The following is a 25,227-nucleotide window of genomic DNA, read 5'->3' on the forward strand; positions in this document are numbered from 1 at the left end:
GTCGCTGCCGGCCGTGGTACGGAAGATGGTCGGCAGCGCAGAGTCGTGGGACGCAGTGGTGTCCTTCTGCGAGGACGTGATGTCGCAGAAGGAAGCTGCGGAACGGGAGAGGGAGATTTCAACTGCCGATCCCGCCCGCAGCAGGCGCTCCGGGCGCCGGAGGAGGGCAGACAACGCCCTCTTCCGCCCCCCATGAACGGGTCCAGGGGCGAAGGACTTGGGGAAGTCCCCGCCCCCTATTCAACGGACCCGAGGCGGAGGCGCGCGCGGGTGTCGACGCGCGCCTCTGAGGCGTTGCACGGGGGAGTTTAACACCTCACTCCCCCGTGCCCGAGGCGAGGCCCGCAAGGCGGGCCAGCACCAGTGCGGGGCTGCGGAAGAATTTGGATTCCCGCGGCCCCGCGCCCACGTGTAAGGAGGACACAGGGGGGTTTTAGCCGGTAAGAGTCCGGCACACCCCTCCGCCTCTCCCCAGGCGGAGGAAGTCCATGAGGATTTCCCCCCGAGGAAAAAAAAAAAAAAAAAAAAAAAGGTTAGGTTGGGGTTGGCTCGGGAGAAGGCACGGCTCCCTGTCGTTCAGGGTGACGCAGGTGCTGTCGGGGCACGGCTGCTTCGGCAAGTACCTGTGTCGCATAGGCAGGGAGCCGGACGCTCGGTGCCACCACTGCGTCCATGGCGGGGAGGACACGGCGCAACACACGTTCGTTCAGTGTGTTGCTTGGGAGGAGCAGCGCCGTGTCCTCACAAATGAAGTAGGAGGCGATCTGTCGCTGCCGGCCGTGGTACGGAAGATGGTCGGCAGCGCAGAGTCGTGGGACGCAGTGGTGTCCTTCTGCGAGGACGTGATGTCGCAGAAGGAAGCTGCGGAACGGGAGAGGGAGATTTCAACTGCCGATCCCGCCCGCAGCAGGCGCTCCGGGCGCCGGAGGAGGGCAGACAACGCCCTTTTCCGCCCCCCATGAACGGGTCCAGGGGCGAAGGACTTGGGGAAGTCCCCGCCCCCTATTCAACGGACCCGAGGCGGAGGCGCGCGCGGGTGTCGACGCGCGCCTCTGAGGCGTTGCACGGGGGAGTTTAACACCTCACTCCCCCGTGCCCGAGGCGAGGCCCGCAAGGCGGGCCAGCACCAGTGCGGGGCTGCGGAAGAATTTGGAATCCCGCGGCCCCGCGCCCACGTGTAAGGAGGACACAGGGGGGTTTTAGCCGGTAAGAGTCCGGCACACCCCTCCGCCTCTCCCCAGGCGGAGGAAGTCCATGAGGATTTCCCCCCGAGAAAAAAAAAAAAAAAAAAAAAAAAGGTTAGGTTGGGGTGCCTGCCAGAAAACCTCCCCGTGTGCTCGGCAACTGCTGGTCCCTGTGGATACGTCCTAGGGGAAGAGCAGTCACCGGGCCGGTGCACCCTGGGCACGGACAATAATCTCTTCGCGGGGGGTGGGATAGAGGAGATTGTTGTCCGTGGCTAATTTCGGCAGGAGCGGAGGAGTCGCTCCCGAGGGCTCCCTATAGACGCTCTGCAGCCGCAGAGTGCACATAGGGAGCGAGGAGGTGTAGGCCGCGGAGCGTCTTACAATCCGCGGTCTAGGGGACGCCGTGGCGTGTTGCTACGCCACGTAGTCCGAGGTGGTAAGACAGCAAGTTGCTCCTCAACTTGCTGTCTATGGGGGCAGTAGTGCCCGAGGGGGTGCTTAGGTTAAGTTAGGTATAAGGTAGACATAAGGTAGATTGAGGAAAAAAAAAAAAAAAAAAAAAAAAAAAAAAAAAAAAAAAAAAAAAAAAATTACAAAAAAAAAAAAAAAAAAAAAAACAAAATAGGTTTAAGTAGCTTTTAGTTTCACCGAACAGCGGGCGGTATATCTTGCACCAGGGGCACACGTTGGCCTCGGGAGGACCAAATACCCTCCCGAAAAGAACGGCCGCATCACCTTGGGGAAGTGATGTGCGTAACCACCCAAATCGTAATATGAAAATGTCCGATATTGAATGTGTTTTGTCATGCGACCCGGCTGACGCCCGGCGCTCGCAGGTATCCGGGCCTGCGAGTGTTAAATTGGTTACCGATGGACGAGCAGGGGTAGGCGACCAGGCCCCTGTTGCCGATAATGTTACTGGCAGCGGTAAAAAGAAAAGTGGAGGCGGGAGGACGCGTGAGAAACGCCCACGCGACCCTGCTCTGGAGGCTGGGTCAGCAGGCTTGTCCTCCGATGAGGAAGGCCTGCCAGCCCCCAAGAGGACGTCGGCAACGGCGGCCTCGAGAAAGGCAACTGGTTCGCAGCCGCAGAGGGATGCGCATGGAAGGTTCCTGCGCTCCAAGAACTCAGTGGCCAGCGGGACAGACTACGAAATGGGGGTCTCTAGTGAGGACCCCGGGGTCGAGAGTTGCACCTCACTAGGGAGCACCAAAGCGGAACTTAACGCCGCCAAAAGGGAGCAGCGGAAGGTCGTCGCAGCCGACGAAGTGTCGCTCATGTCTAGTCGCGCACGTGAGCGACGTGCTGCTCTGGCAGCAGAAGGGGGTGAGCCATCGGCGTTAGTTCTGAGCCAACTGGCCTTGGACGGGGTGGACTTAGTACTGAAGGTTGCTACCAAATCTGGCAGCCTGAAAGGTACTTTCACCCGTGGCTTGAAAGAGGCCGCAGGTGACATCAAGGAGGCTATTGGCCTCCTTCTCAATAGGACGGCCTCTGACGAAGTCACGAAATTGCAGGAGGAGAACGGCCGTCTCCGAAGAGACCTGGAAGACCTGCGGCAGCAAGTCGCCTTGCTGAGCGAGCAGCACCAGCGACACAAGTCCGTCGAAAGCACAGACGCAGTAGCACCGTCTCCCCCAGCGCAACCGGCAAACCCTCAAAGGGTTGAGGAAGTCGAACGTATTGTCCGACTCTGCATGCTCCAGTGCGGGAGCATGGTCAATGCTCGACTGGAGGCAATTTCCCAGCGTCTTCCTGCGGAAATCCTCCGTCCACCCCTAGCAGCCGACTCTCGAAGGGCTGAAGGGCCGCCGAGACCTGTGGGTAAGCCCGTGGAGGACACTGGAAAGCCCGCGGAGGGAGCCCCCCCGAATGACGAGTCAGGAACCTCTGGGTCTAAGGGTGAGACTTGGGCGAAGGTGGTTGGCCGTAAAAAGGCTCGCAAAGCCGCTAAGAAGGCGTCAGCAGTAGCGCGCGCCACCAGCGTAACTGCAAAGGGGGCCCAATCTGCACGACGGTCTACCAAAGATGGTCGCAAAGTGCCGGCTGTACGTGCTCCGCGATCCGAAGCTGTGTCGCTCACGTTACAGCCCGGAGCTGTGGAACGGGGCGTGACGTACCAGTCGGTTATTGCCGAGGCCAAGGCCAAGATCAAATTATCAGATCTTGGCCTGCAGTCCGTTACCCTCAGGCAAGCTGCCACGGGTGCACGGCTATTTGAGGTGGCTGGTGCTGGAAGCGACAGTGCCGAAAAGGCGGACGCTCTTGCCGCCAAGATGAGGGAGGTCCTCAACCCTGAGGACGTTCGGGTCTCCAGGCCAGTCAAAACCGCAGAGGTGCGAATTGCTGGTCTGGACGACTCCGTGACCTCTGAAGAGGTGGTGGCGGCCGTTGCCCGAAGCGGTGAGTGTCTGCCAGAAAAGGTACGTGCCGGCGATATACGCGCCGACGCCACCGGACTCGGCGTAGTATGGGTTCGGTGTCCTGTTGCGTCGGCAAAGAAGATAGCCGATAACGGCAGATTGCTGGTGGGCTGGGTATCAGCGAGAGTTAAGCTCCTGCAGCCCCGGGCTTTGCGGTGCTTCCGGTGCCTGGAGAAGGGGCACGTCCGAGCAAAGTGCACTGCTGAAGTTGACCGTAGTGACCTTTGCTATCGCTGCGGTCAGCCCGCCCACAAGGCGGCCCAGTGTTCCGCGCCGCTCAACTGCAGCGTGTGTTCGGCTGCAGGGAAGCCAGCGGGACACAAATTGGGCGGAGGAGCCTGCGGCGCACCTGCCAGCAAGGCCAAGAAGAAAAAGAAGAGCTCTAAACCTGCCGGGGAAACCTCGCCGCCCCCGCAGGCTAGTTGCTCCGCGGCCGACTCCCGGCCCAGGACCGTTGCCGAGGGAATGGAAAGTCAATAATGGCTCAATTCCATTTCCTCCAGGGCAACATTAACCACTGTGCCAGAGCTCAGGATCTTCTCCTCCAGAGCATGGCAGAGTGGTCGATTCACGTGGCTGTGGTCGCCGAGCCATACTTCATCCCCGCTCGAGATAACTGGCTGGGATGCGCTGACGGTTTGGTGGCCATTATTGGTGAGACTCTGAGCGACCCGTCTCGGGGCCGCGGCTGGGTTGCTGCGGTCTCGGGTGGCATCGTCATTGTGGGGGTGTATTTCTCCCCCAACAAGAGTCTCGCCGACTTTGAGGGTTTCCTTGTCGAGTTGGGCGCCGTCGTAGGCCGCTATCACCCGCGTCCCGCACTGGTGCTCGGGGATTTCAACGCCAAGTCATCGGCGTGGAGATCTCCGGTCACTGACCCTCGGGGCGAGGTTCTAGAAGAGTGGGCGGTGACGACTGGTCTGGTCGTCCTGAATCGGGGTTCAGAATACACGTGCGTGCGGCAGCGGGGCGGGTCGATAGTGGATGTCTCGTTTGCGAGCCCCTCTGTCGCCAGCCGAGTCCGCGACTGGCATGTCGCCGTGGAGGTGGAGACGCTGTCGGACCATCGGTATATCCGGTTCGACGTCTCTGCCCAGACCGTAAACGGCCGCCATCCAACAACCCCGATTAGCGACGGCCCGCGCTGGGCGCTTAAGCGCATTGACAAGGAACTACTCGAGGAAGCTGCCTTAGTCCAGTCCTGGATTTGGGAGTCGACGACGGACGGCCCCATCGACGTCGACGCGGTGGCACTGCGGTTTCGCGGGGCGATGACGCAGATCTGCGACGCTTCCATGCCCCGTGCCCGCCAACAGTCCGCAAGGCGCCAGGTGTACTGGTGGACTGATGAAATCGCACGGCTGCGTGTCGAGTGCGTTGCGGCTCGCCGCGAGTACACACGATACCGGAGACGACGTCGAAGGAATCCCGTCGAAGAAGACGCGCTGTATGAGGTGTACCGCGCGTCCAAGGAGACTCTGTGGCTGGCCATCGGCGACTCTAAGTCGCGTGCCAGGGAGGAGCTGCTGGGGTCTCTAGACCGGGACCCGTGGGGGCGCCCCTACCGATGGGTACGCGGCAAGCTACGGCCCTGGGCGCCTCCACTGGTACAAAGTATGCAACCCCAGTTGCTAGAGGCGGTGGTATCGGCCCTCTTCCCTGAGAGAGCGGAACACGTTCCCCCGGCGATGGCGTCACCCCCAGCCACAGGTTCTTCAGAGAACACCGATGTCCCCGAGGTGACGCAAGCAGAGACGAGAGCGGCCGTGTCGCGACTTCGGGCTAAGAACACAGCGCCGGGACCCGATGGAGTTCCTGGTCGAGCTCTCGTCCTGGCCCTGAAGGAGCTGGAGCCCCAGCTGAGGGGGCTCTTCACGGCTTGTCTCGAGCAGGGTCAGTTTCCCAATGTGTGGAAGGAGGGGAGGCTGGTGCTGCTCAGGAAGGAGGGGCGCCCCGCGGACTCGCCGTCCGCGTATCGGCCCATAGTGCTGCTCGACGAGGCGGGAAAACTCTTTGAGCGCATCATAGCAGATCGCCTCGTCAGCCACTTGTGCAGAGAGGGGCCGGATCTGGACGACAACCAATTCGGTTTTCGTCGGGGGCGCTCCACCATAGACGCCATCATGCGCGTGAGGGCCCTGGCGGAGGAGACTGTGTCCCGGGGTGGGGTGGTGCTGGCGGTGTCCTTAGACATCTCCAACGCATTTAACACCCTTCCCTGGAGTTGCATTCGGGAGGCTCTCAAATACCATCGAGTTCCTCCCTATCTCCGCCGTATAGTAGGGGCTTACTTGGAGGGCAGATGCGTCAGTTTTCGGGGACGTGACGGTGCCGGTCGGCACCTTATGTCGTGCGGTGTTCCGCAGGGATCGGTCTTGGGACCCCTCCTGTGGAACATCGGCTACGACTGGGTGCTAAGGGGTGAGCTCACACCGGGCGCCGACATGACGTGTTATGCGGACGACACGCTTGTCACTGCCCGGGGGAGCTCGCACAGGGAAGCGACGTTGATAGCCACAGATGCGGTATCACAGGTGGTGAACCGCATCCGGCGCCTGGGCCTGGAGGTGGCCCTAAACAAGTCGGAGGCCATCGTGTTCCATGGTCCCCGACGTGCGCCGCCGCCGGGATCACAAATCGTGGTCAGCGGGGCCCGGATCGCTGTCGGCCCCACCATGAAGTACCTGGGCTTGGTGCTCGACAGCCGATGGGAATTCGGGCCTCACTTCCGGCGGCTGACGCCCAAGCTGATGGGCGCTGCGGGCGCGCTGTCATCGTTGCTTCCCAACTTGGGGGGACCGAGCGCCGCCTGTAGGCGGTTGTACGTGGGAATCGTGCGGTCCATGGCCCTATATGGGGCCCCCGTGTGGGCGATGGACATGACGGCCGGCACGCTCGCCATCCTGCGCAAACCGCAGAGGGCGATGGCCGTCAGAGTCATCCGAGGGTACCGCACGATTTCCTACGAGGCGGCTTGTGTCCTGGCCGGATCCCCGCCCTGGGACCTAGAGGCGAAAGTACTCGCGTCATTATACCGATGGCGCGAGGAAGAGCGGGTACAGGGCTCGATGCCGGTGCAGCGGGAGATCGAGCTGCGCCGAGAGGAGCTCCGTCAAGTCCTAGTGGCGGAATGGCGGCAAAGGCTGATGCGCCCTACCGCCGGCCTTGCTACCGTCGAGGCGATCCGGCCAGTACTCGACGACTGGCTCGGGAGAGGGCACGGCTCCCTGTCATTCAGGGTGACGCAGGTACTGTCGGGGCATGGGTGCTTCGGCAAGTTTCTGTGTCGCTTAGACAGGGAGCCGGACGCTCGGTGTCACCACTGCGTCCATTGCGGGGAGGACACGGCGCAACACACGCTCGCTGAGTGTGTAGCTTGGGAGGAGCAGCGCCGTGTCCTCACAAACGAAATCGGAGACGATCTGTCGCTGCCGGCTGTGGTGCGGAGGATGGTCGGCAGTGCAGAGTCGTGGGACGCGGTGGTTTCCTTTTGCGAGGACGTGATGTCGCAGAAGGAATCTGCGGAACGGGAGAGGGAGATTTTGACTCCCTTCCCCGGTCGCAGAAGGCGCACCGGGTGCAGGAGAAGGGCGGACAACGCCCTCTTCCGCCCCCCATGAATGGGTTCAAGGGCGAGGGACTTGGGGAAGTTCCCGCCCCTACTCAGTGGACCCGAGGCGGTGGCACGCGCGTGTGTCGGCGCGTGCCCCTGAGATGACGACGAGAGACGGGGTAGGCGAACACCTCACTACCCCGTGCAAGAGACGAGGCCCGTGCGAGGGCCAGCACTAGTGTGGGGCTGCGGAAGAATCTGGATTCCCGCGGCCCCGCGCACACGTGCAAGGAGGACACAAGGGGGTTTTAGCCGGTAGGAGTCCGGCATACCCCTCCGCCTTTCCCCAGGCGGAGGAAGTCCATGAGGATTTCCCCCTCCCAAAAAAAAAAAAAAAAAAGGTTAGGTTAGGTTAGGTTAGGTTGGGGTGCCTGTCAGAAAACCTCCCCGTGTGCTCGGCAACTGCTGGTCCCTGTGGACACGTCCTAAGGGAAGAGCAGTCACCGGGCCGGTGCACCCTGGGCACGGACAATAATCTCTTCGCGGGGGGTGGGATAGAGGAGATTGTTGTCCGTGGCTAATTTCGACAGGAGCGGAGGAGTCGCTCCCGAGGGCTCCCTATCTGCACTCTGCAGCAGCAGAGTGCACGACTAGGGAGCGAGGTGGGGTAGATCGCGGGCCGTTGTACAGTCCGCGGTCTACGGGTCTCCGCGGCGTGCTCGTCGTGGTGACCGAGGTGGGGAAGGCCGCAGGTTGCTCCTCAACCTGCGGTATTGGGGCATCCGTGGCGAGGTGCTGAGCCACGGTGCCAAGTAGGTTAAGTTAGTTTTAAGTTACCCGTAAGTTTAAAAAAAAAAAAAAAAAAAAAAAAAAAAAAAAAAAAAAAAAAAAAAAAAAACCAAAGAGAAAATTACAAAATAACAAAAAATACAAAAATATATTACGTTTAGTCTTAGGTTAGTGTCCTAGTTGTAGATACCGAGCAGCGGGCGGTGTATCCTGCACCGGAGGCATCCGCTGGCCTCGGGGGGACTAAATACCCTCCCAAAAAGAGTGGCCGCATCGCCTTGGGGAAGCGATGTGTGTACCACCCATATCGTAAATGGAAATGTCAGATATAGAGTGTGTCTTGTCTTGCGATCCGGCTGACGCCCGGCGCTCGCAGGTATCCGGGCCTGCGAGTGTTAAATTGGTTACCGAAGGACGCGCAGGGGTAGGCGACCAGGCCCCTGTAGCGGATGTGGCTACTGGAAGCACCGATTCTATGTCATGTGACCCGGCTGACAACCGGCGCTCACAGGTATCCGGGCCTGTGAGTGTGAAATTGGCGACCGACGGACGCGCAGGGGTAGGCGACCAGGCCCCTGCTGCTGATAGTGCTACTGGAAGCACCAATCTTGGCACGGTCTTGAGCCAGGGGGGCTGCAGACCGTGCAGTGTGGTCCTGTCCGACGGGGAGTCGCGCGGAACTGCCTCCAGATTTTGGAGGAAGCGTCCGCGCGATGAAGTCTCGGACCGAGATGGGTCGATAGGCCTATCCTCAAGCGAGGAGGACCTATCGGCCCCAAAAGTGCCGACAGCTCGGCGGGGCCGAAAACCGGCACCAACAGGAGGGGGGGCCTCTTTGCGGCCGCCGAGGGATTCGCGGGGGCGGTTTCTGCGCTCCGCTACTCCGGCGGCCAGCGAAGAGAGTGATGTTGGGGTCAGGAGCGAGGACCCTGGCGGCGTGAGCTGTGTTTCCCTAGGAAGCACGAAAGCAGAGCTCAACGCCGCCAAAAGAGAGCAGCGGAGGGCGGTCGCGGTCGATGAGGTGACAGAGATGGCCCGACGCGCCCGCGAGCGACGTGCCGCTTTGGCGGCTTCAGGGGAGATGTCGGCGGTGGCGTTAAGCCAACAAGTGTTGGGCGGCGTGGATGTCGTCCTGAAGGTTGCCACGCAGTCCGGCAACCTGAAGGGCACATTCACCCGCGCCCTCAAGGAGGCAGCCGCCGACATCAAGGAGGCGGTTGGAGACCTCCTCAACCGAACGGCCTCAGACGAGGTCACTAAGTTGCAGGAGGAGAACAGCCGCCTCCGAAGAGATCTGGAGGATCTCCGGCGGCAAGTGGCTGCGCTGAGCGAGCAGCAGCAGCCACAATCTGCCGCCGTCGCCACTCCGCCCATGGCGACTCCCACTCCCGCACCGGGACCGACAAGCGCGCACACCGACGATGAGGTCGAGCGCATTGTTCGGCTCTGCATGCTCCAGTGCGGGAGCATGATGAACGCTCGCATCGAGGCCATCTCTCGGCGCCTTCCGCAGGAGCCAATCCTCCGGCCGACATTAGCGGCGGACAAACGGAGGACGGAGGAGCCGCCGAGACCTGCGCCTCAAAAGGGGAAGCCCGCGGAGGGTGTTGAAAAGCCCGTGGAGGGAACCCCGTCGAGTGTTCAGCCCACGACTGCCGGGTCCAAGGGTGAGACCTGGGCGAAAGTCGTGGGCCGCAAGAAGGCCCGCAAAGCCGCCAAAAAGGCCGCGGCACCAGCAGCAGCGCGCGCCGCAGTTGCGCAGCCTGCGCGACGGACTGCCAAAAAGACCGGCGGTCGCAATGCGCCGGCGATACGTGCGCCTCGTTCTGAGGCTGTTACGCTAACGCTCCAGCCCGGAGCTGCGGAGCGCGGCGTTACGTACCAGTCGGTGATTGCCGAGGCCAAGGCCAAGATAAAATTGGCAGATCTTGGCCTCCAGTCCGTCACCCTCAGGCAGGCTGCCACGGGTGCGCGGCTGTTTGAGGTGGCTGGTGCTGCGAGCGACAGCGTCGAGAAGGCGGACGCTCTGGCCGCCAAAATGAAGGAGGTCCTCAACCCAGAGGACGTCCGGGTCTCCAGGCCAATGAAAACCGCAGAAGTGCGGATTGCTGGCCTGGACGACTCCGTGACCTCTGAGGAGGTGGCGGCGGCCGTTGCTCGTGGCGGAGAGTGTCCGCCGGACAAGGTGCGGGCCGGCGACATACGCGTTGACGCTACCGGACTCGGCGTAGTCTGGGTTCGGTGCCCTGTAGCGTCGGCGAAAAAGATCGCCGATAGTGGCAGATTGCTGGTTGGCTGGGTTGCAGCGAGGGTGAAACTCCTGCAGCCCCGGGCTTTGCGGTGCTTCCGGTGCCTGGAGAAGGGGCACGTCCGGGCAAAATGCACCGCCGAGATTGACCGCAGCGACCTCTGTTATCGTTGCGGTCAGCCCGGCCACAAGGCGGCCCAGTGTTCCGCGGCGCCAAACTGCTGCTTGTGTTCGGCTGTGGGGAAGCCAGCGGGACACAAAGTGGGTGGAGGGGCCTGTGGCGCGCCTGCCAGCAAGGCCAAGAAAAAGAAGAGGAGCTCTAAGCCTGCCGGGGAAACCTCGCCACCCCCGCAGGCCAGTAGCTCCGCGGCCGACTCCCGGCCCAGGACCGTTGCCGAGGGAATGGAGTGTCAATAATAGGGCACCTCCATTTCCTCCAGGGCAACATCAACCACTGTGCCAGAGCTCAGGATCTTCTCCTCCAGAGCATGGCAGAGTGGTCGATTGACGTGGCTGTGGTCGCCGAGCCGTACTTCATCCCCGCCCGTGACAACTGGCTGGGGTGCGCTGACGGTTTGGTGGCCATTATTGGCGGGACTCTGACCGACCCGTCTCGGGGCCGTGGCTGGGTTGCTGCGGTCTCGGGCGGCATCGTCATTGTGGGGGCGTATTTCTCCCCCAACAAGAGTCTCGCCGACTTCGAGGGTTTCCTTGTCGAGTTGGGCGCCGTCGTAGGCCGCCATCACCCTCGCCCCGTTCTGGTGCTCGGGGATCTCAACGCCAAGTCATCGGCGTGGGGATCTCCGGTCACTGACCCTCGGGGCGAGGTGCTGGAAGAGTGGGCGGTGACGACCGGTCTGGTCGTCCTGAATCGGGGCTCGGAATACACGTGCGTGCGGCAGCGGGGCGGGTCGATAGTGGACGTCTCGTTCGCTAGCCCCTCTGTCGCCAGCCGAGTCCGCGACTGGCGTGTCGCCGTGGAGGTGGAGACGCTGTCGGACCACAGGTATATCCGGTTCGACGTCTCTGCCCAGACCGCGAGCGGCCGCCATCCAACAGCCCCGATCAACGACGGCCCGCGCTGGGCGCTTAAGTGCATCGACAAGGAACTGCTCGAGGAAGCTGCCTTAGTCCAGTCCTGGATTTGGGAGTCGGCGACGGACGGCCCCGTCGACGTCGAAGCGGTGGCGCTGCGGTTTCGCGGGGCGATGACGCAGATCTGCGACGCGTCCATGCCCCGCGTCCGCCAACAGTCCGCAAGGCGCCAGGTGTACTGGTGGACCGCCGAGATTGCGCAGTTGCGCATCGCGTGCGTTGCGGCTCGCCGCCAGTACACACGATACCGGAGACGACGTCGACGGGTTTCCGCCGAGGAGGACGCGCTGTATGAGGTGTACAGCGCGTCCAAGGAGACTCTGTGGCTGGCCATCGGCGATTCTAAGTCGCGTGCCAGGGAGGAGCTGCTGGGGTCCCTGGATCGGGATCCGTGGGGCCGCCCCTACCGTTGGGTACGGGGCAAGCTGCGTGCATGGGCGCCTCCACTGGTGCAGAGCATGCAGCCCCAGCTGCTAGGGGCGGTCGTATTGGCGCTCTTCCCTGAGCGAGCGGGACACGTTCCCCCGACGATGGCTTCACCCTCGGCCACGGACTCTCCCGAAGAGGAGAGCACCGATGTCCCCGAGGTGACGCAAGCAGAGACGAGAGCGGCCGTGTCGCGGCTCCGGGCTAAGAACACGGCGCCCGGACCCGACGGAGTTCCTGGCCGAGCTCTCGTCCTGGCTCTGAAGGAGCTAGAGCCCCAGCTGAGAGGGCTCTTCACGGCATGTCTCGAGCAGGGTCAGTTTCCCAGTGTGTGGAAGGAGGGGAGGCTGGTCCTGCTCAGGAAGGAGGGGCGCCCCGCGGACTCGCCGTCCGCGTACCGGCCCATAGTGCTGCTCGACGAGGCGGGCAAACTCTTTGAGCGTGTCATCGCAGATCGCCTCGTCAGCCACTTGTGCAGAGAGGGGCCGGACCTGGACGACAACCAGTTTGGTTTTCGTCGCGGGCGCTCCACCGTAGACGCCATAATGCGCGTGAGAGCCCTGGCGGAGGAGACGGTGTCCCAGGGTGGGGTGGTGTTGGCGGTGTCTTTAGACATCTCCAACGCGTTCAACACCCTGCCCTGGAGCTGTATTCGGGAGGCACTGAGATATCACCGCGTGCCTCCCTACCTCCGTCGCACAGTAGGGGCCTACCTAGAAGGTAGATGCGTCACATATCGGGGACATGACGGTGCCGGTCGGCACCTCATGACGTGCGGTGTTCCACAGGGATCGGTGCTGGGGCCGCTCCTGTGGAACATCGGTTACGATTGGGTGCTGAGAGGCGAACTCCCGTCGGGCGCCGACTTGACGTGTTATGCGGACGACACGCTTGTCACTGCCCGGGGGAGCTCGCACAGGGAAGCAGCGTTGATAGCCACGGCTGCGGTGTCACAGGTGGTGAACCGCATCCGGCGCCTGGGCCTGGAGGTGGCCCTCAACAAGTCGGAGGCCATGGTGTTTCATGGCCCCCGACGCGCGCCGCCGTCGGGATCACACATCGTGGTCGGTGGAGCCCGGATAGCTGTCGAGTCCACCATGAAGTATCTGGGATTGGTGCTCGACAGCCGATGGGAATTCGGCCCCCACTTCCGGCGGCTGGTGCCCAAGCTGATGGGTGCAGCGGGCGCGCTGTCAACGTTGCTTCCTAACATGGGGGGCCCGAGCGCCGCCTGTAGGCGGTTGTACGTGGGAATCGTGCGGTCCATGGCCCTATATGGGGCCCCTGTGTGGGCGATGGACCTGGCGGCCAGCACTCTAGCCATTCTGCGCAGACCGCAGAGGGCGATGGCCGTCAGAGTCGTCCGCGGGTATCGCACGATTTCCTACGAGGCGGCTTGCGTCCTGGCCGGATCCCCGCCCTGGGACCTAGAGGCTAAAGTACTCGCGTCGCTGTATCGGTGGCGCGAGGAAGAGCGGGTGTTAACGCGCACACTGTGCAGGCGCGCCAAACCGATCCACCGTGCAGTGCGAGAAGGGGATGCGGGACGCGCGGGAGGAGGGCCGCTGGCCGCGTCGCTTCGCCGGGGCCGCGCGCCGCTCTCTTTCGCCATCGGCACCGGACGAGTGCACACGTCGTGATTAACCTAATATTTTTGTATAACGCCAATCGCCACACGTCGTAACTATGAAACCTATGTAACTAATTACTTTCTTAAGAATATAAGCAGTTTGTACCAGAGGCACGCGTCGTTTCATTCATTTGGCGACCGTCTATGACAATATTTTTCTAACTCGAAGAACCTACAATCTACGCCGAGCGGCGCGCAGCGGGCTAAGTGAGGACGGCGGCAACACGTGCAGCCAACGTGTCTCCGCGGACCACGCCGTACCACCACCACGAGTTCTACGAAGACGCAGACTACAACAGCAGGCGGCATCAGACGGCGGAGGTCTAACCCGAGGGAAGTTGCTCGTTTCCTATTATTTCCTATCCTTTTCCTAGTGTTTATTTGTGTGAATAGCCTAGCGGGCTTAGGTACTATTCGTTAATTAGCTTGCCTATATTCAAAATGGTACAAATTTTGCTTTTCTAGCCTACGACGCTATAGTGGGCGAGTCCATTATTTTTGTGCCGCGTTTTCTAACCTACGACGCTATAGTGGGCGAGTCCATTTTGTGCCGCGTTTACTAACCTACGACGCTATAGTGGGCGAGTCCATTTTGTGCCGCGTGTGTGAAATTGCATAGCCTAAACTTAATTTCATTTAAATCGTGCATCCTAAACTACGTGTACGCCTAATTAATCTAAAAGCATCTATATTAATGCACCTAATAATTATTTATTGTACACACTAAAAGTGTACCTACGCCTAATGCACTATAAGCATATTAATTTTGCAAATTGAGGTTTTGGTTCTAAGTATTTACCAAAATACATGCCTATTGCCTAATAAAAGTAAATTCCTAACTAGCGCAACAATTAATACAGTTATTATACCAAAGCTTGCCGACTATTTCAGTTGCGGTGAATGTGCATGTGCTTCGCTCAACCAACTGCTAGCTACCTGCGGCCTGTCTACTAATCGCAGCGCAGGTGCCTGGTGAGTGCTGCCTACTTCGTGCTGTCACAGCTTCAAAAGGTTACCGTGAGTTAGCGGCTTTGAGTTTCTATTGTAATCTGTGCCTACCCATTCATTGTTGCCTCTAAAGTGTTAGGTAGTTTATTCTTTTAACTAAATTTGTACCTAATTACAAAAAATATTGTGTTAGTGAGTTATTCAAAATGAGTGAAAGTGAAAAGTCAGAGATTCAAGTTCCTATTAGAAAACGTAGTGCCATCAAAGGCCAAGTTACAAAATTCTACAACTATTTACAAGAGATATCTAAAAATACTCCAATTAGTAGCTTGCAGTCTAAAGAAATTGTTTTAAAAATAGAGAAATTTCAAACTTTATTAAGTACATTTGATACCTTGCAAACTGAAATTGAATTGAATTGCTCAGATTTAGAGGAACAGTTAGCTGAGAGAGAATTAATTGAAGAAAATTTTCATAAGTGTATCGCATTGGCTCAAGAAATAAATGAATCAGCGAGTGTTTCAAAAACTGAACATCAAAAGCATGAGTCAGAATATGGTAGTGTAAATAATAGTCAATGTAGTCATAGGTTTAGTTCAGTAAAATTGCCCACAATAAAATTGCCATCTTTTGATGGAAATTACCTTAAATGGCTGGAATTTAGAGACACTTTTGACAGTTTAATTAATAGTAATGAAAATATTCCTAACATAAACAAGTTTCATTATTTAAGGTCATCCTTAGAAGGAGGAGCACTAGTAGTTATCAAATCAATAGAATTCACATCTAACAATTATAAAGTAGCATGGGATTTAGTTTGTCAAAGATATAATAATAAAAATTTACTTATAAATAATCATTTAAAAGCATTATTTAATATAGAAGCCTTAACAAGAGAATCTCACAAAGCTTTAAGATTCTTAATTGATTTAGTTTCAAAAAACTTAAGAGCACTAAATACTTTAGGGCAGCCAACAGATAAATGGGATGCTTTAATTATTTATATGGTGTCCACAAAGCTAGATAGCACCACTAGTAGAAAGTGGGAAGAATTAAAAAATGGGTTACCAGAATTACCTACTTTAGAGCAATTCAATGATTTCTTGCGTAACAGGGCAGATGTTTTAGAAACAACACAAGTTCAAAATATAAGTAGGAATGATAATTATAAATCACAAGGTCCTAGGGAGCAAAAGTATTCTAATTCTAAGTCTTTTGTTAGTTCAATGAGTAACAACAATTCTTACAAAAAGTCATGTGATATTTGTCATGAAAGTCATCATTTGCATGTATGTTCAAAGTTTAATGATATGTCAACTGAAGCTAGGTTAGATACAGCCTTAAAGTTGAAATTATGTCTCAACTGTTTGCGAAGTGGACATACTGCAAAACATTGCTTCCTAAAAGGTTCCTGTAAATATTGTAATAAGAAACATAACTCTTTGTTGCATAAAGATTCTACTGTAGGATGTAGTAGTAGTAGTTCAAATACAAATAATAATAACTTACCTTCAAATACTTTACCCACAACACTTTCAGCAGTCTCTGCAAGTCAGGTACTATTATGTACAGCTATAGTGGAAATTGTAAATCCTGAAAATAATATTTCTTACCGTGCTCGAGCTCTCCTTGACACAGGTAGTCAATCATCGTTTATTACAAATAAATTCAAAATAAAGCTAGGTCTACAGACACAATGTTCAAACCCAATACGTATCGCTGGCATTGGTAATGTGCAGTGTGACATTACAGAGAGGTGTAGTTTGAAATTATTTTCATGTATTGATAAATCATTTAACTTAGAAATGATGTGTTTAGTAGTACCACAAATAACTAGTAGTTTACCAACACTAAAAGTTGATGTTAAAAGTTTAGGGCTGCCGGCTAACATAATCCTTGCAGACCCTGAGTTCCATTGTCCCTCCGATATTGATATGTTATTGGGGGCAGACGTTTTTTGGGAAATAGTAGGTACCCAACAAATAGGATTGGGTAGACATCGGCCTATATTACAAAGCTCTAAGTTAGGCTGGCTAGTAACTGGCCCTATAGGAATAGGACAGTCTAATTTGTCACATGAAAATTCATATATTAATGTTTTAAATTGTAGTATTATAAAGGATGATATTCATGATTCATTACAAAGATTTTGGGAGGTAGAAGAATTGCCTTCAAATAAAATATCTTACACGCTTGAAGAACAAGCATGTGAAAACAGTTTTAAACAAAATACAAGTCGCTTGCCAAGTGGTAGGTTTTTAGTTAAAATGCCACTGAAAGAATCACCAGAGGAAGCATTAGGTGATTCATATAATATTGCCAAAAGGCGTTTTTTTAGTTTAGAAAACAAGTTAGATAAGAATCCTAATATTAAGAAACAATATGTAGATTTTATTAAAGAATATTTAGATTTAGGTCATTTGGAAGATACATCTCTACCACTTAAAGTTTTACAATTAAACACTGTAACATATGGTACAGCTTCAGCACCTTTCCTAAGTACTAGATGTCTATTGCAATTAGCTGAAGAATGTACAGATATGTCTATTGCTAATATAATTAAGAATGATTTTTATTATGATGACCTAAGTACTGGAGCATCTACAGAAGATGAACTATTGAAAATCTATAACTCTGTGACTGAAATATTAAGTTCAGCATCATTCCCATTACGCAAAATACGCACTAATTGTCCAAAAATATTTGAAAATGATGTAAATAATAATACATTAAATCTAACTAAACAGTCATGTGTACTAGGGTTGAATTGGTCACCTACAGTAGATTTGTTTACATTTCCTATAGACATAAATATAGATTCATTAAATATTACTAAGAGAACAATAATATCTACAACTTGTAAAATCTTTGACCCTTTAGGTGTCTTGTGTGCATGTATCATTACTGCCAAAATAATATTACAACATTTATGGAGCGCTAAGATAGACTGGGATGATTCAGTACCTGATGATATTAAGAATTCTTGGATTAAATTTACAAAAAACCTTTCAGATCTATCAAACATAAAATTGGAAAGAAATGTTATCTGTGACTTGCCAATATCAGTAGAGCTGCATTGTTTTGTAGATGCATCACAGAATGCATATAGTGCTTGTGTTTATTTAAGGACAACTAATAATAATAATCAAATTACAGTTAAGCTGTTATGTTCCAAGGCTCGAGTGGCTCCATTGAAACCAACCACCATACCTCGCTTGGAGCTGTGTGGTGCCTTACTCGGAGCAAGGTTATGTGCAAAAGTTTTAGAGTCACTACGTTGTAATATTATCAGTAAAACTATTTGGACCGATTCAATGGTAGTACTTGGTTGGCTAAAGGTTCAATATAAGCATCTAAAAGCTTTTGTTCGTAATAGAGTAAATGAGATCAATGAAATTACAGCAGACTATTCATGGCGACATGTGCCTACTGACTGTAACCCTGCTGACCTAGCCTCAAGAGGTGTAACTCCACAACAATTGCAGTCCTCATCCTTGTGGTGGGAGGGACCTTCATTTCTTAGAAGGGACCCAAGTGAGTGGCCTCAGCAAGGTGTACCAAATTTAGAATTACCAGAACTTAAAGTAATGGTTACTAGTATAGACACTAATTTCTTAGATTTTACTAGATATTCAAATTTTACTAAACTTAAAAGAATTATGGCCTATGTTCATAGATTTGTTAATAATTTTATTTGCAAATATAGTAAAAATAAAAACTTTAATAAGCTAACAGGTTGTCTTAGCACAGATGAACTTTGTAATTCCCTAAAAACATTAATTAGGTGTTGCCAAGTGCAATCATTTTCTTGCGAATTAAACACAATTAAAACGAATAAAGAACTGCATCACAAATCCAAAATGCTACCACTAAAACCATTCATAGATGAAGATGGTATACTTAGAGTGGGTGGTCGTATACAAAATACAAATTACAATTTTGAAAAAAGACATCCAATTATACTTGATGCCAAACATAGTTTTACTAAATTACTTATGAGACATGAGCATTTAAGGTTATTTCATGCCGGACCACAACTACTTTTATCTTCTATAAGAGAAGAATATTGGCCTATAGGTGGTAGGAATTTAGCTCGTAGTATTTTAAGAAAATGTGTAGTATGTATACGATTTAAAGGTAAAACACTTCAACCTATAATGGGTAACCTTCCTAATGTAAGGACAAATCCTAGTTTTCCTTTTTATTCATGTGGAACAGATTTTGCAGGTCCGTTCATGATTTCAAGTAGAAAAGGTAGAGGTAGTCGAGTATCAAAATGTTACCTTTGTTTATTTGTTTGTCTTACAACTAAAGCTGTTCACTTGGAGCTCGTTAGTGACCTTACTACTCAAGGTTTTTTAATGTGCCTTAGGAGATTTGTTTCGAGAAGGGGAAAACCTTACGAAATTTATTCAGATAATGGAAAAACATTTGTAGGGGCTAACAATGAATTGGGTAGAGTGCTTAAGTCTAGTCGCGAGGCTGTGACAGAGTATGGCAGTACTGAAGGCATTAGATTTAAATTTAGCCCTGCATATTCACCTCATTTTGGGGGTATTTGGGAAGCTGGGGTTAAATCATCCAAACATCATCTTAAGAGAATAGCTGGCAACGCAGCCTTAACATTTGAGGAACTTGCAACGTTGTTCACACAAATAGAGGCTATCCTAAATTCCCGTCCCCTATCTCCTCTCTCATCCGACCCAACCGATCTCCTACCCTTAACCCCTGGGCACTTCCTAATCGGGCGGCCACTCAAGTCGGTGCCGTCCTTGCTAATTGAAAAGTCTAGAGCTAACAGATACGAGCGTATAGAGCAGCTGCGGCAACAGTTTTGGGAGCGATGGCGCCGAGAGTACCTCGCCGAACTCCAACAGAGGACCAAGTGGCGGAGACCAGACCGGGAACTCAAAGTAGGCGACTTGGTCATCCTCAAAGAAGACAACCTACCTCCATTATGCTGGCGACTAGGCCGCATAACCAAACTTTACCAAGGACCAGATGGCGTCAGCAGAGTCGCCGACGTCCTCACATCGAGAGGGACTGTCAAGAGGGCAGTCCACAAGTTTTGCATCATACCTGGAGATGACATCGACCCAAATTCAACTGCTTGATAGCTGTGCTATCAAGGCCCGGGAGGATGTTAACGCGCACACTGTGCAGGCGCGCCAAACCGATCCACCGTGCAGTGCGAGAAGGGGATGCGGGACGCGCGGGAGGAGGGCCGCTGGCCGCGTCGCTTCGCCGGGGCCGCGCGCCGCTCTCTTTCGCCATCGGCACCGGACGAGTGCACACGTCGTGATTAACCTAATATTTTTGTATAACGCCAATCGCCACACGTCGTAACTATGAAACCTATGTAACTAATTACTTTCTTAAGAATATAAGCAGTTTGTACCAGAGGCACGCGTCGTTTCATTCAGCGGGCACGGGACTCGAGGCCGGTGCAGCGGCAGATAGCGCAGCGCCGAGCAGAGCTCCGTCAGGTCTTGGTGGCGGAATGGCGGCAGAGGCTTCTGCGCCCTACCGCCGGCCTCGCCACCGTCGAGGCGATCCGGCCAGTGCTCGACGACTGGCTCGGGAGAAGGCACGGCTCCCTGTCGTTCAGGGTGACGCAGGTGCTGTCGGGGCACGGCTGCTTCGGCAAGTACCTGTGTCGCATAGGCAGGGAGCCGGACGCTCGGTGCCACCACTGCGTCCATGGCGGGGAGGACACGGCGCAACACACGTTCGTTCAGTGTGTTGCTTGGGAGGAGCAGCGCCGTGTCCTCACAAATGAAGTAGGAGGCGATCTGTCGCTGCCGGCCGTGGTACGGAAGATGGTCGGCAGCGCAGAGTCGTGGGACGCAGTGGTGTCCTTCTGCGAGGACGTGATGTCGCAGAAGGAAGCTGCGGAACGGGAGAGGGAGATTTCAACTGCCGATCCCGCCCGCAGCAGGCGCTCCGGGCGCCGGAGGAGGGCAGACAACGCCCTCTTCCGCCCCCCATGAACGGGTCCAGGGGCGAAGGACTTGGGGAAGTCCCCGCCCCCTATTCAACGGACCCGAGGCGGAGGCGCGCGCGGGTGTCGACGCGCGCCTCTGAGGCGTTGCACGGGGGAGTTTAACACCTCACTCCCCCGTGCCCGAGGCGAGGCCCGCAAGGCGGGCCAGCACCAGTGCGGGGCTGCGGAAGAATTTGGATTCCCGCGGCCCCGCGCCCACGTGTAAGGAGGACACAGGGGGGTTTTAGCCGGTAAGAGTCCGGCACACCCCTCCGCCTCTCCCCAGGCGGAGGAAGTCCATGAGGATTTCCCCCCGAGAAAAAAAAAAAAAAAAAAAGGTTAGGTTAGGTTAGGTTAGGTTTGGCGGGGAGGACACGGCGCAACACACGTTCGTTCAGTGTGTTGCTTGGGAGGAGCAGCGCCGTGTCCTCACAAATGAAGTAGGAGGCGATCTGTCGCTGCCGGCCGTGGTACGGAAGATGGTCGGCAGCGCAGAGTCGTGGGACGCAGTGGTGTCCTTCTGCGAGGACGTGATGTCGCAGAAGGAAGCTGCGGAACGGGAGAGGGAGATTTCAACTGCCGATCCCGCCCGCAGCAGGCGCTCCGGGCGCCGGAGGAGGGCAGACAACGCCCTCTTCCGCCCCCCATGAACGGGTCCAGGGGCGAAGGACTTGGGGAAGTCCCCGCCCCCTATTCAACGGACCCGAGGCGGAGGCGCGCGCGGGTGTCGACGCGCGCCTCTGAGGCGTTGCACGGGGGAGTTTAACACCTCACTCCCCCGTGCCCGAGGCGAGGCCCGCAAGGCGGGCCAGCACCAGTGCGGGGCTGCGGAAGAATTTGGATTCCCGCGGCCCCGCGCCCACGTGTAAGGAGGACACAGGGGGGTTTTAGCCGGTAAGAGTCCGGCACACCCCTCCGCCTCTCCCCAGGCGGAGGAAGTCCATGAGGATTTCCCCCCGAGGAAAAAAAAAAAAAAAAAAAGGTTAGGTTAGGTTAGGTTAGGTTGGGGTGCCTGTCAGAAAACCTCCCCGTGTGCTCGGCAACTGCTGGTCCCTGTGGACACGTCCTAAGGGAAGAGCAGTCACCGGGCCGGTGCACCCTGGGCACGGACAATAATCTCTTCGCGGGGGGTGGGATAGAGGAGATTGTTGTCCGTGGCTAATTTCGACAGGAGCGGAGGAGTCGCTCCCGAGGGCTCCCTATCTGCACTCTGCAGCAGCAGAGTGCACGACTAGGGAGCGAGGTGGGGTAGATCGCGGGCCGTTGTACAGTCCGCGGTCTACGGGTCTCCGCGGCGTGCTCGTCGTGGTGACCGAGGTGGGGAAGGCCGCAGGTTGCTCCTCCTCCAGCTCGGCGGGGCCGAAAACCGGCACCAACAGGAGGGGGGGCCTCTTTGCGGCCGCCGAGGGATTCGCGGGGGCGGTTTCTGCGCTCCGCTACTCCGGCGGCCAGCGAAGAGAGTGATGTTGGGGTCAGGAGCGAGGACCCTGGCGGCGTGAGCTGTGTTTCCCTAGGAAGCACGAAAGCAGAGCTCAACGCCGCCAAAAGAGAGCAGCGGAGGGCGGTCGCGGTCGATGAGGTGACAGAGATGGCCCGACGCGCCCGCGAGCGACGTGCCGCTTTGGCGGCTTCAGGGGAGATGTCGGCGGTGGCGTTAAGCCAACAAGTGTTGGGCGGCGTGGATGTCGTCCTGAAGGTTGCCACGCAGTCCGGCAACCTGAAGGGCACATTCACCCGCGCCCTCAAGGAGGCAGCCGCCGACATCAAGGAGGCGGTTGGAGACCTCCTCAACCGAACGGCCTCAGACGAGGTCACTAAGTTGCAGGAGGAGAACAGCCGCCTCCGAAGAGATCTGGAGGATCTCCGGCGGCAAGTGGCTGCGCTGAGCGAGCAGCAGCAGCCACAATCTGCCGCCGTCGCCACTCCGCCCATGGCGACTCCCACTCCCGCACCGGGACCGACAAGCGCGCACACCGACGATGAGGTCGAGCGCATTGTTCGGCTCTGCATGCTCCAGTGCGGGAGCATGATGAACGCTCGCATCGAGGCCATCTCTCGGCGCCTTCCGCAGGAGCCAATCCTCCGGCCGACATTAGCGGCGGACAAACGGAGGACGGAGGAGCCGCCGAGACCTGCGCCTCAAAAGGGGAAGCCCGCGGAGGGTGTTGAAAAGCCCGTGGAGGGAACCCCGTCGAGTGTTCAGCCCACGACTGCCGGGTCCAAGGGTGAGACCTGGGCGAAAGTCGTGGGCCGCAAGAAGGCCCGCAAAGCCGCCAAAAAGGCCGCGGCACCAGCAGCAGCGCGCGCCGCAGTTGCGCAGCCTGCGCGACGGACTGCCAAAAAGACCGGCGGTCGCAATGCGCCGGCGATACGTGCGCCTCGTTCTGAGGCTGTTACGCTAACGCTCCAGCCCGGAGCTGCGGAGCGCGGCGTTACGTACCAGTCGGTGATTGCCGAGGCCAAGGCCAAGATAAAATTGGCAGATCTTGGCCTCCAGTCCGTCACCCTCAGGCAGGCTGCCACGGGTGCGCGGCTGTTTGAGGTGGCTGGTGCTGCGAGCGACAGCGTCGAGAAGGCGGACGCTCTGGCCGCCAAAATGAAGGAGGTCCTCAACCCAGAGGACGTCCGGGTCTCCAGGCCAATGAAAACCGCAGAAGTGCGGATTGCTGGCCTGGACGACTCCGTGACCTCTGAGGAGGTGGCGGCGGCCGTTGCTCGTGGCGGAGAGTGTCCGCCGGACAAGGTGCGGGCCGGCGACATACGCGTTGACGCTACCGGACTCGGCGTAGTCTGGGTTCGGTGCCCTGTAGCGTCGGCGAAAAAGATCGCCGATAGTGGCAGATTGCTGGTTGGCTGGGTTGCAGCGAGGGTGAAACTCCTGCAGCCCCGGGCTTTGCGGTGCTTCCGGTGCCTGGAGAAGGGGCACGTCCGGGCAAAATGCACCGCCGAGATTGACCGCAGCGACCTCTGTTATCGTTGCGGTCAGCCCGGCCACAAGGCGGCCCAGTGTTCCGCGGCGCCAAACTGCTGCTTGTGTTCGGCTGTGGGGAAGCCAGCGGGACACAAAGTGGGCGGAGGGGCCTGTGGCGCGCCTGCCAGCAAGGCCAAGAAAAAGAAGAGGAGCTCTAAGCCTGCCGGGAAACCTCGCCACCCCCGCAGGCCAGTAGCTCCGCGGCCGACTCCCGGCCCAGGACCGTTGCCGAGGGAATGGAGTGTCAATAATAGGGCACCTCCATTTCCTCCAGGGCAACATCAACCACTGTGCCAGAGCTCAGGATCTTCTCCTCCAGAGCATGGCAGAGTGGTCGATTGACGTGGCTGTGGTCGCCGAGCCGTACTTCATCCCCGCCCGTGACAACTGGCTGGGGTGCGCTGACGGTTTGGTGGCCATTATTGGCGGGACTCTGACCGACCCGTCTCGGGGCCGTGGCTGGGTTGCTGCGGTCTCGGGCGGCATCGTCATTGTGGGGGCGTATTTCTCCCCCAACAAGAGTCTCGCCGACTTCGAGGGTTTCCTTGTCGAGTTGGGCGCCGTCGTAGGCCGCCATCACCCTCGCCCCGTTCTGGTGCTCGGGGATCTCAACGCCAAGTCATCGGCGTGGGGATCTCCGGTCACTGACCCTCGGGGCGAGGTGCTGGAAGAGTGGGCGGTGACGACCGGTCTGGTCGTCCTGAATCGGGGCTCGGAATACACGTGCGTGCGGCAGCGGGGCGGGTCGATAGTGGACGTCTCGTTCGCTAGCCCCTCTGTCGCCAGCCGAGTCCGCGACTGGCGTGTCGCCGTGGAGGTGGAGACGCTGTCGGACCACAGGTATATCCGGTTCGACGTCTCTGCCCAGACCGCGAGCGGCCGCCATCCAACAGCCCCGATCAACGACGGCCCGCGCTGGGCGCTTAAGTGCATCGACAAGGAACTGCTCGAGGAAGCTGCCTTAGTCCAGTCCTGGATTTGGGAGTCGGCGACGGACGGCCCCGTCGACGTCGAAGCGGTGGCGCTGCGGTTTCGCGGGGCGATGACGCAGATCTGCGACGCGTCCATGCCCCGCGTCCGCCAACAGTCCGCAAGGCGCCAGGTGTACTGGTGGACCGCCGAGATTGCGCAGTTGCGCATCGCGTGCGTTGCGGCTCGCCGCCAGTACACACGATACCGGAGACGACGTCGACGGGTTTCCGCCGAGGAGGACGCGCTGTATGAGGTGTACAGCGCGTCCAAGGAGACTCTGTGGCTGGCCATCGGCGATTCTAAGTCGCGTGCCAGGGAGGAGCTGCTGGGGTCCCTGGATCGGGATCCGTGGGGCCGCCCCTACCGTTGGGTACGGGGCAAGCTGCGTGCATGGGCGCCTCCACTGGTGCAGAGCATGCAGCCCCAGCTGCTAGGGGCGGTCGTATTGGCGCTCTTCCCTGAGCGAGCGGGACACGTTCCCCCGACGATGGCTTCACCCTCGGCCACAGACTCTCCCGAAGAGGAGAGCACCGATGTCCCCGAGGTGACGCAAGCAGAGACGAGAGCGGCCGTGTCGCGGCTCCGGGCTAAGAACACGGCGCCCGGACCCGACGGAGTTCCTGGCCGAGCTCTCGTCCTGGCTCTGAAGGAGCTAGAGCCCCAGCTGAGAGGGCTCTTCACGGCATGTCTCGAGCAGGGTCAGTTTCCCAGTGTGTGGAAGGAGGGGAGGCTGGTCCTGCTCAGGAAGGAGGGGCGCCCCGCGGACTCGCCGTCCGCGTACCGGCCCATAGTGCTGCTCGACGAGGCGGGCAAACTCTTTGAGCGTGTCATCGCAGATCGCCTCGTCAGCCACTTGTGCAGAGAGGGGCCGGACCTGGACGACAACCAGTTTGGTTTTCGTCGCGGGCGCTCCACCGTAGACGCCATAATGCGCGTGAGAGCCCTGGCGGAGGAGACGGTGTCCCAGGGTGGGGTGGTGTTGGCGGTGTCTTTAGACATCTC

At 56.7% G+C, this 25,227-nt stretch overlaps 2 protein-coding genes across 4 annotated transcripts; both read left to right on the top strand.

Moving 5' to 3' along the window:
* The first annotated feature begins 1,966 nt into the window (after nucleotides 1-1,966).
* LOC124634165 lies at nucleotides 1,967-4,090 on the top strand. The gene has a single exon (XM_047169588.1). The coding sequence runs from the start codon at nucleotides 1,967-1,969 to the stop codon at nucleotides 4,088-4,090; it is 2,124 nt and encodes a 707-aa protein (XP_047025544.1).
* Nucleotides 4,091-13,196: 9,106 nt separating this feature from the next.
* Nucleotides 13,197-19,705, top strand: LOC124633636. Of its 3 annotated transcripts, XM_047168921.1 has the most exons (3): nucleotides 13,197-13,418; nucleotides 13,521-18,436; nucleotides 18,691-18,868. In XM_047168921.1, the coding sequence occupies exons 2-3, from the start codon at nucleotides 14,506-14,508 to the stop codon at nucleotides 18,717-18,719; spliced, it is 3,960 nt and encodes a 1,319-aa protein (XP_047024877.1). In that variant the 5' UTR covers nucleotides 13,197-13,418; nucleotides 13,521-14,505; the 3' UTR covers nucleotides 18,720-18,868. The 3 variants fall into 3 exon arrangements, with proteins under 3 accessions (XP_047024877.1, XP_047024876.1, XP_047024878.1); XM_047168920.1 differs by having other exon boundaries at nucleotides 13,521-19,705; XM_047168922.1 differs by lacking the exon at nucleotides 13,197-13,418 and having other exon boundaries at nucleotides 15,278-15,362; nucleotides 16,292-19,705.
* Nucleotides 19,706-25,227: the final 5,522 nt, after the last annotated feature.

Source organism: Helicoverpa zea, chromosome 10, assembly GCF_022581195.2.
Source record: "Helicoverpa zea isolate HzStark_Cry1AcR chromosome 10, ilHelZeax1.1, whole genome shotgun sequence".
NCBI classification, from domain to species: Eukaryota; Metazoa; Arthropoda; class Insecta; order Lepidoptera; family Noctuidae; genus Helicoverpa; species Helicoverpa zea.

Excerpts from the sequence above, each read along its gene's own strand:
- LOC124634165 (XM_047169588.1), top strand. The coding sequence starts at position 1,967 with ATGTCCGATATTGAATGTGTTTTGTCATGCGACCCGGCTGACGCCCGG.
- LOC124633636 (XM_047168920.1), top strand. The coding sequence starts at position 14,506 with ATGAGTGAAAGTGAAAAGTCAGAGATTCAAGTTCCTATTAGAAAACGT.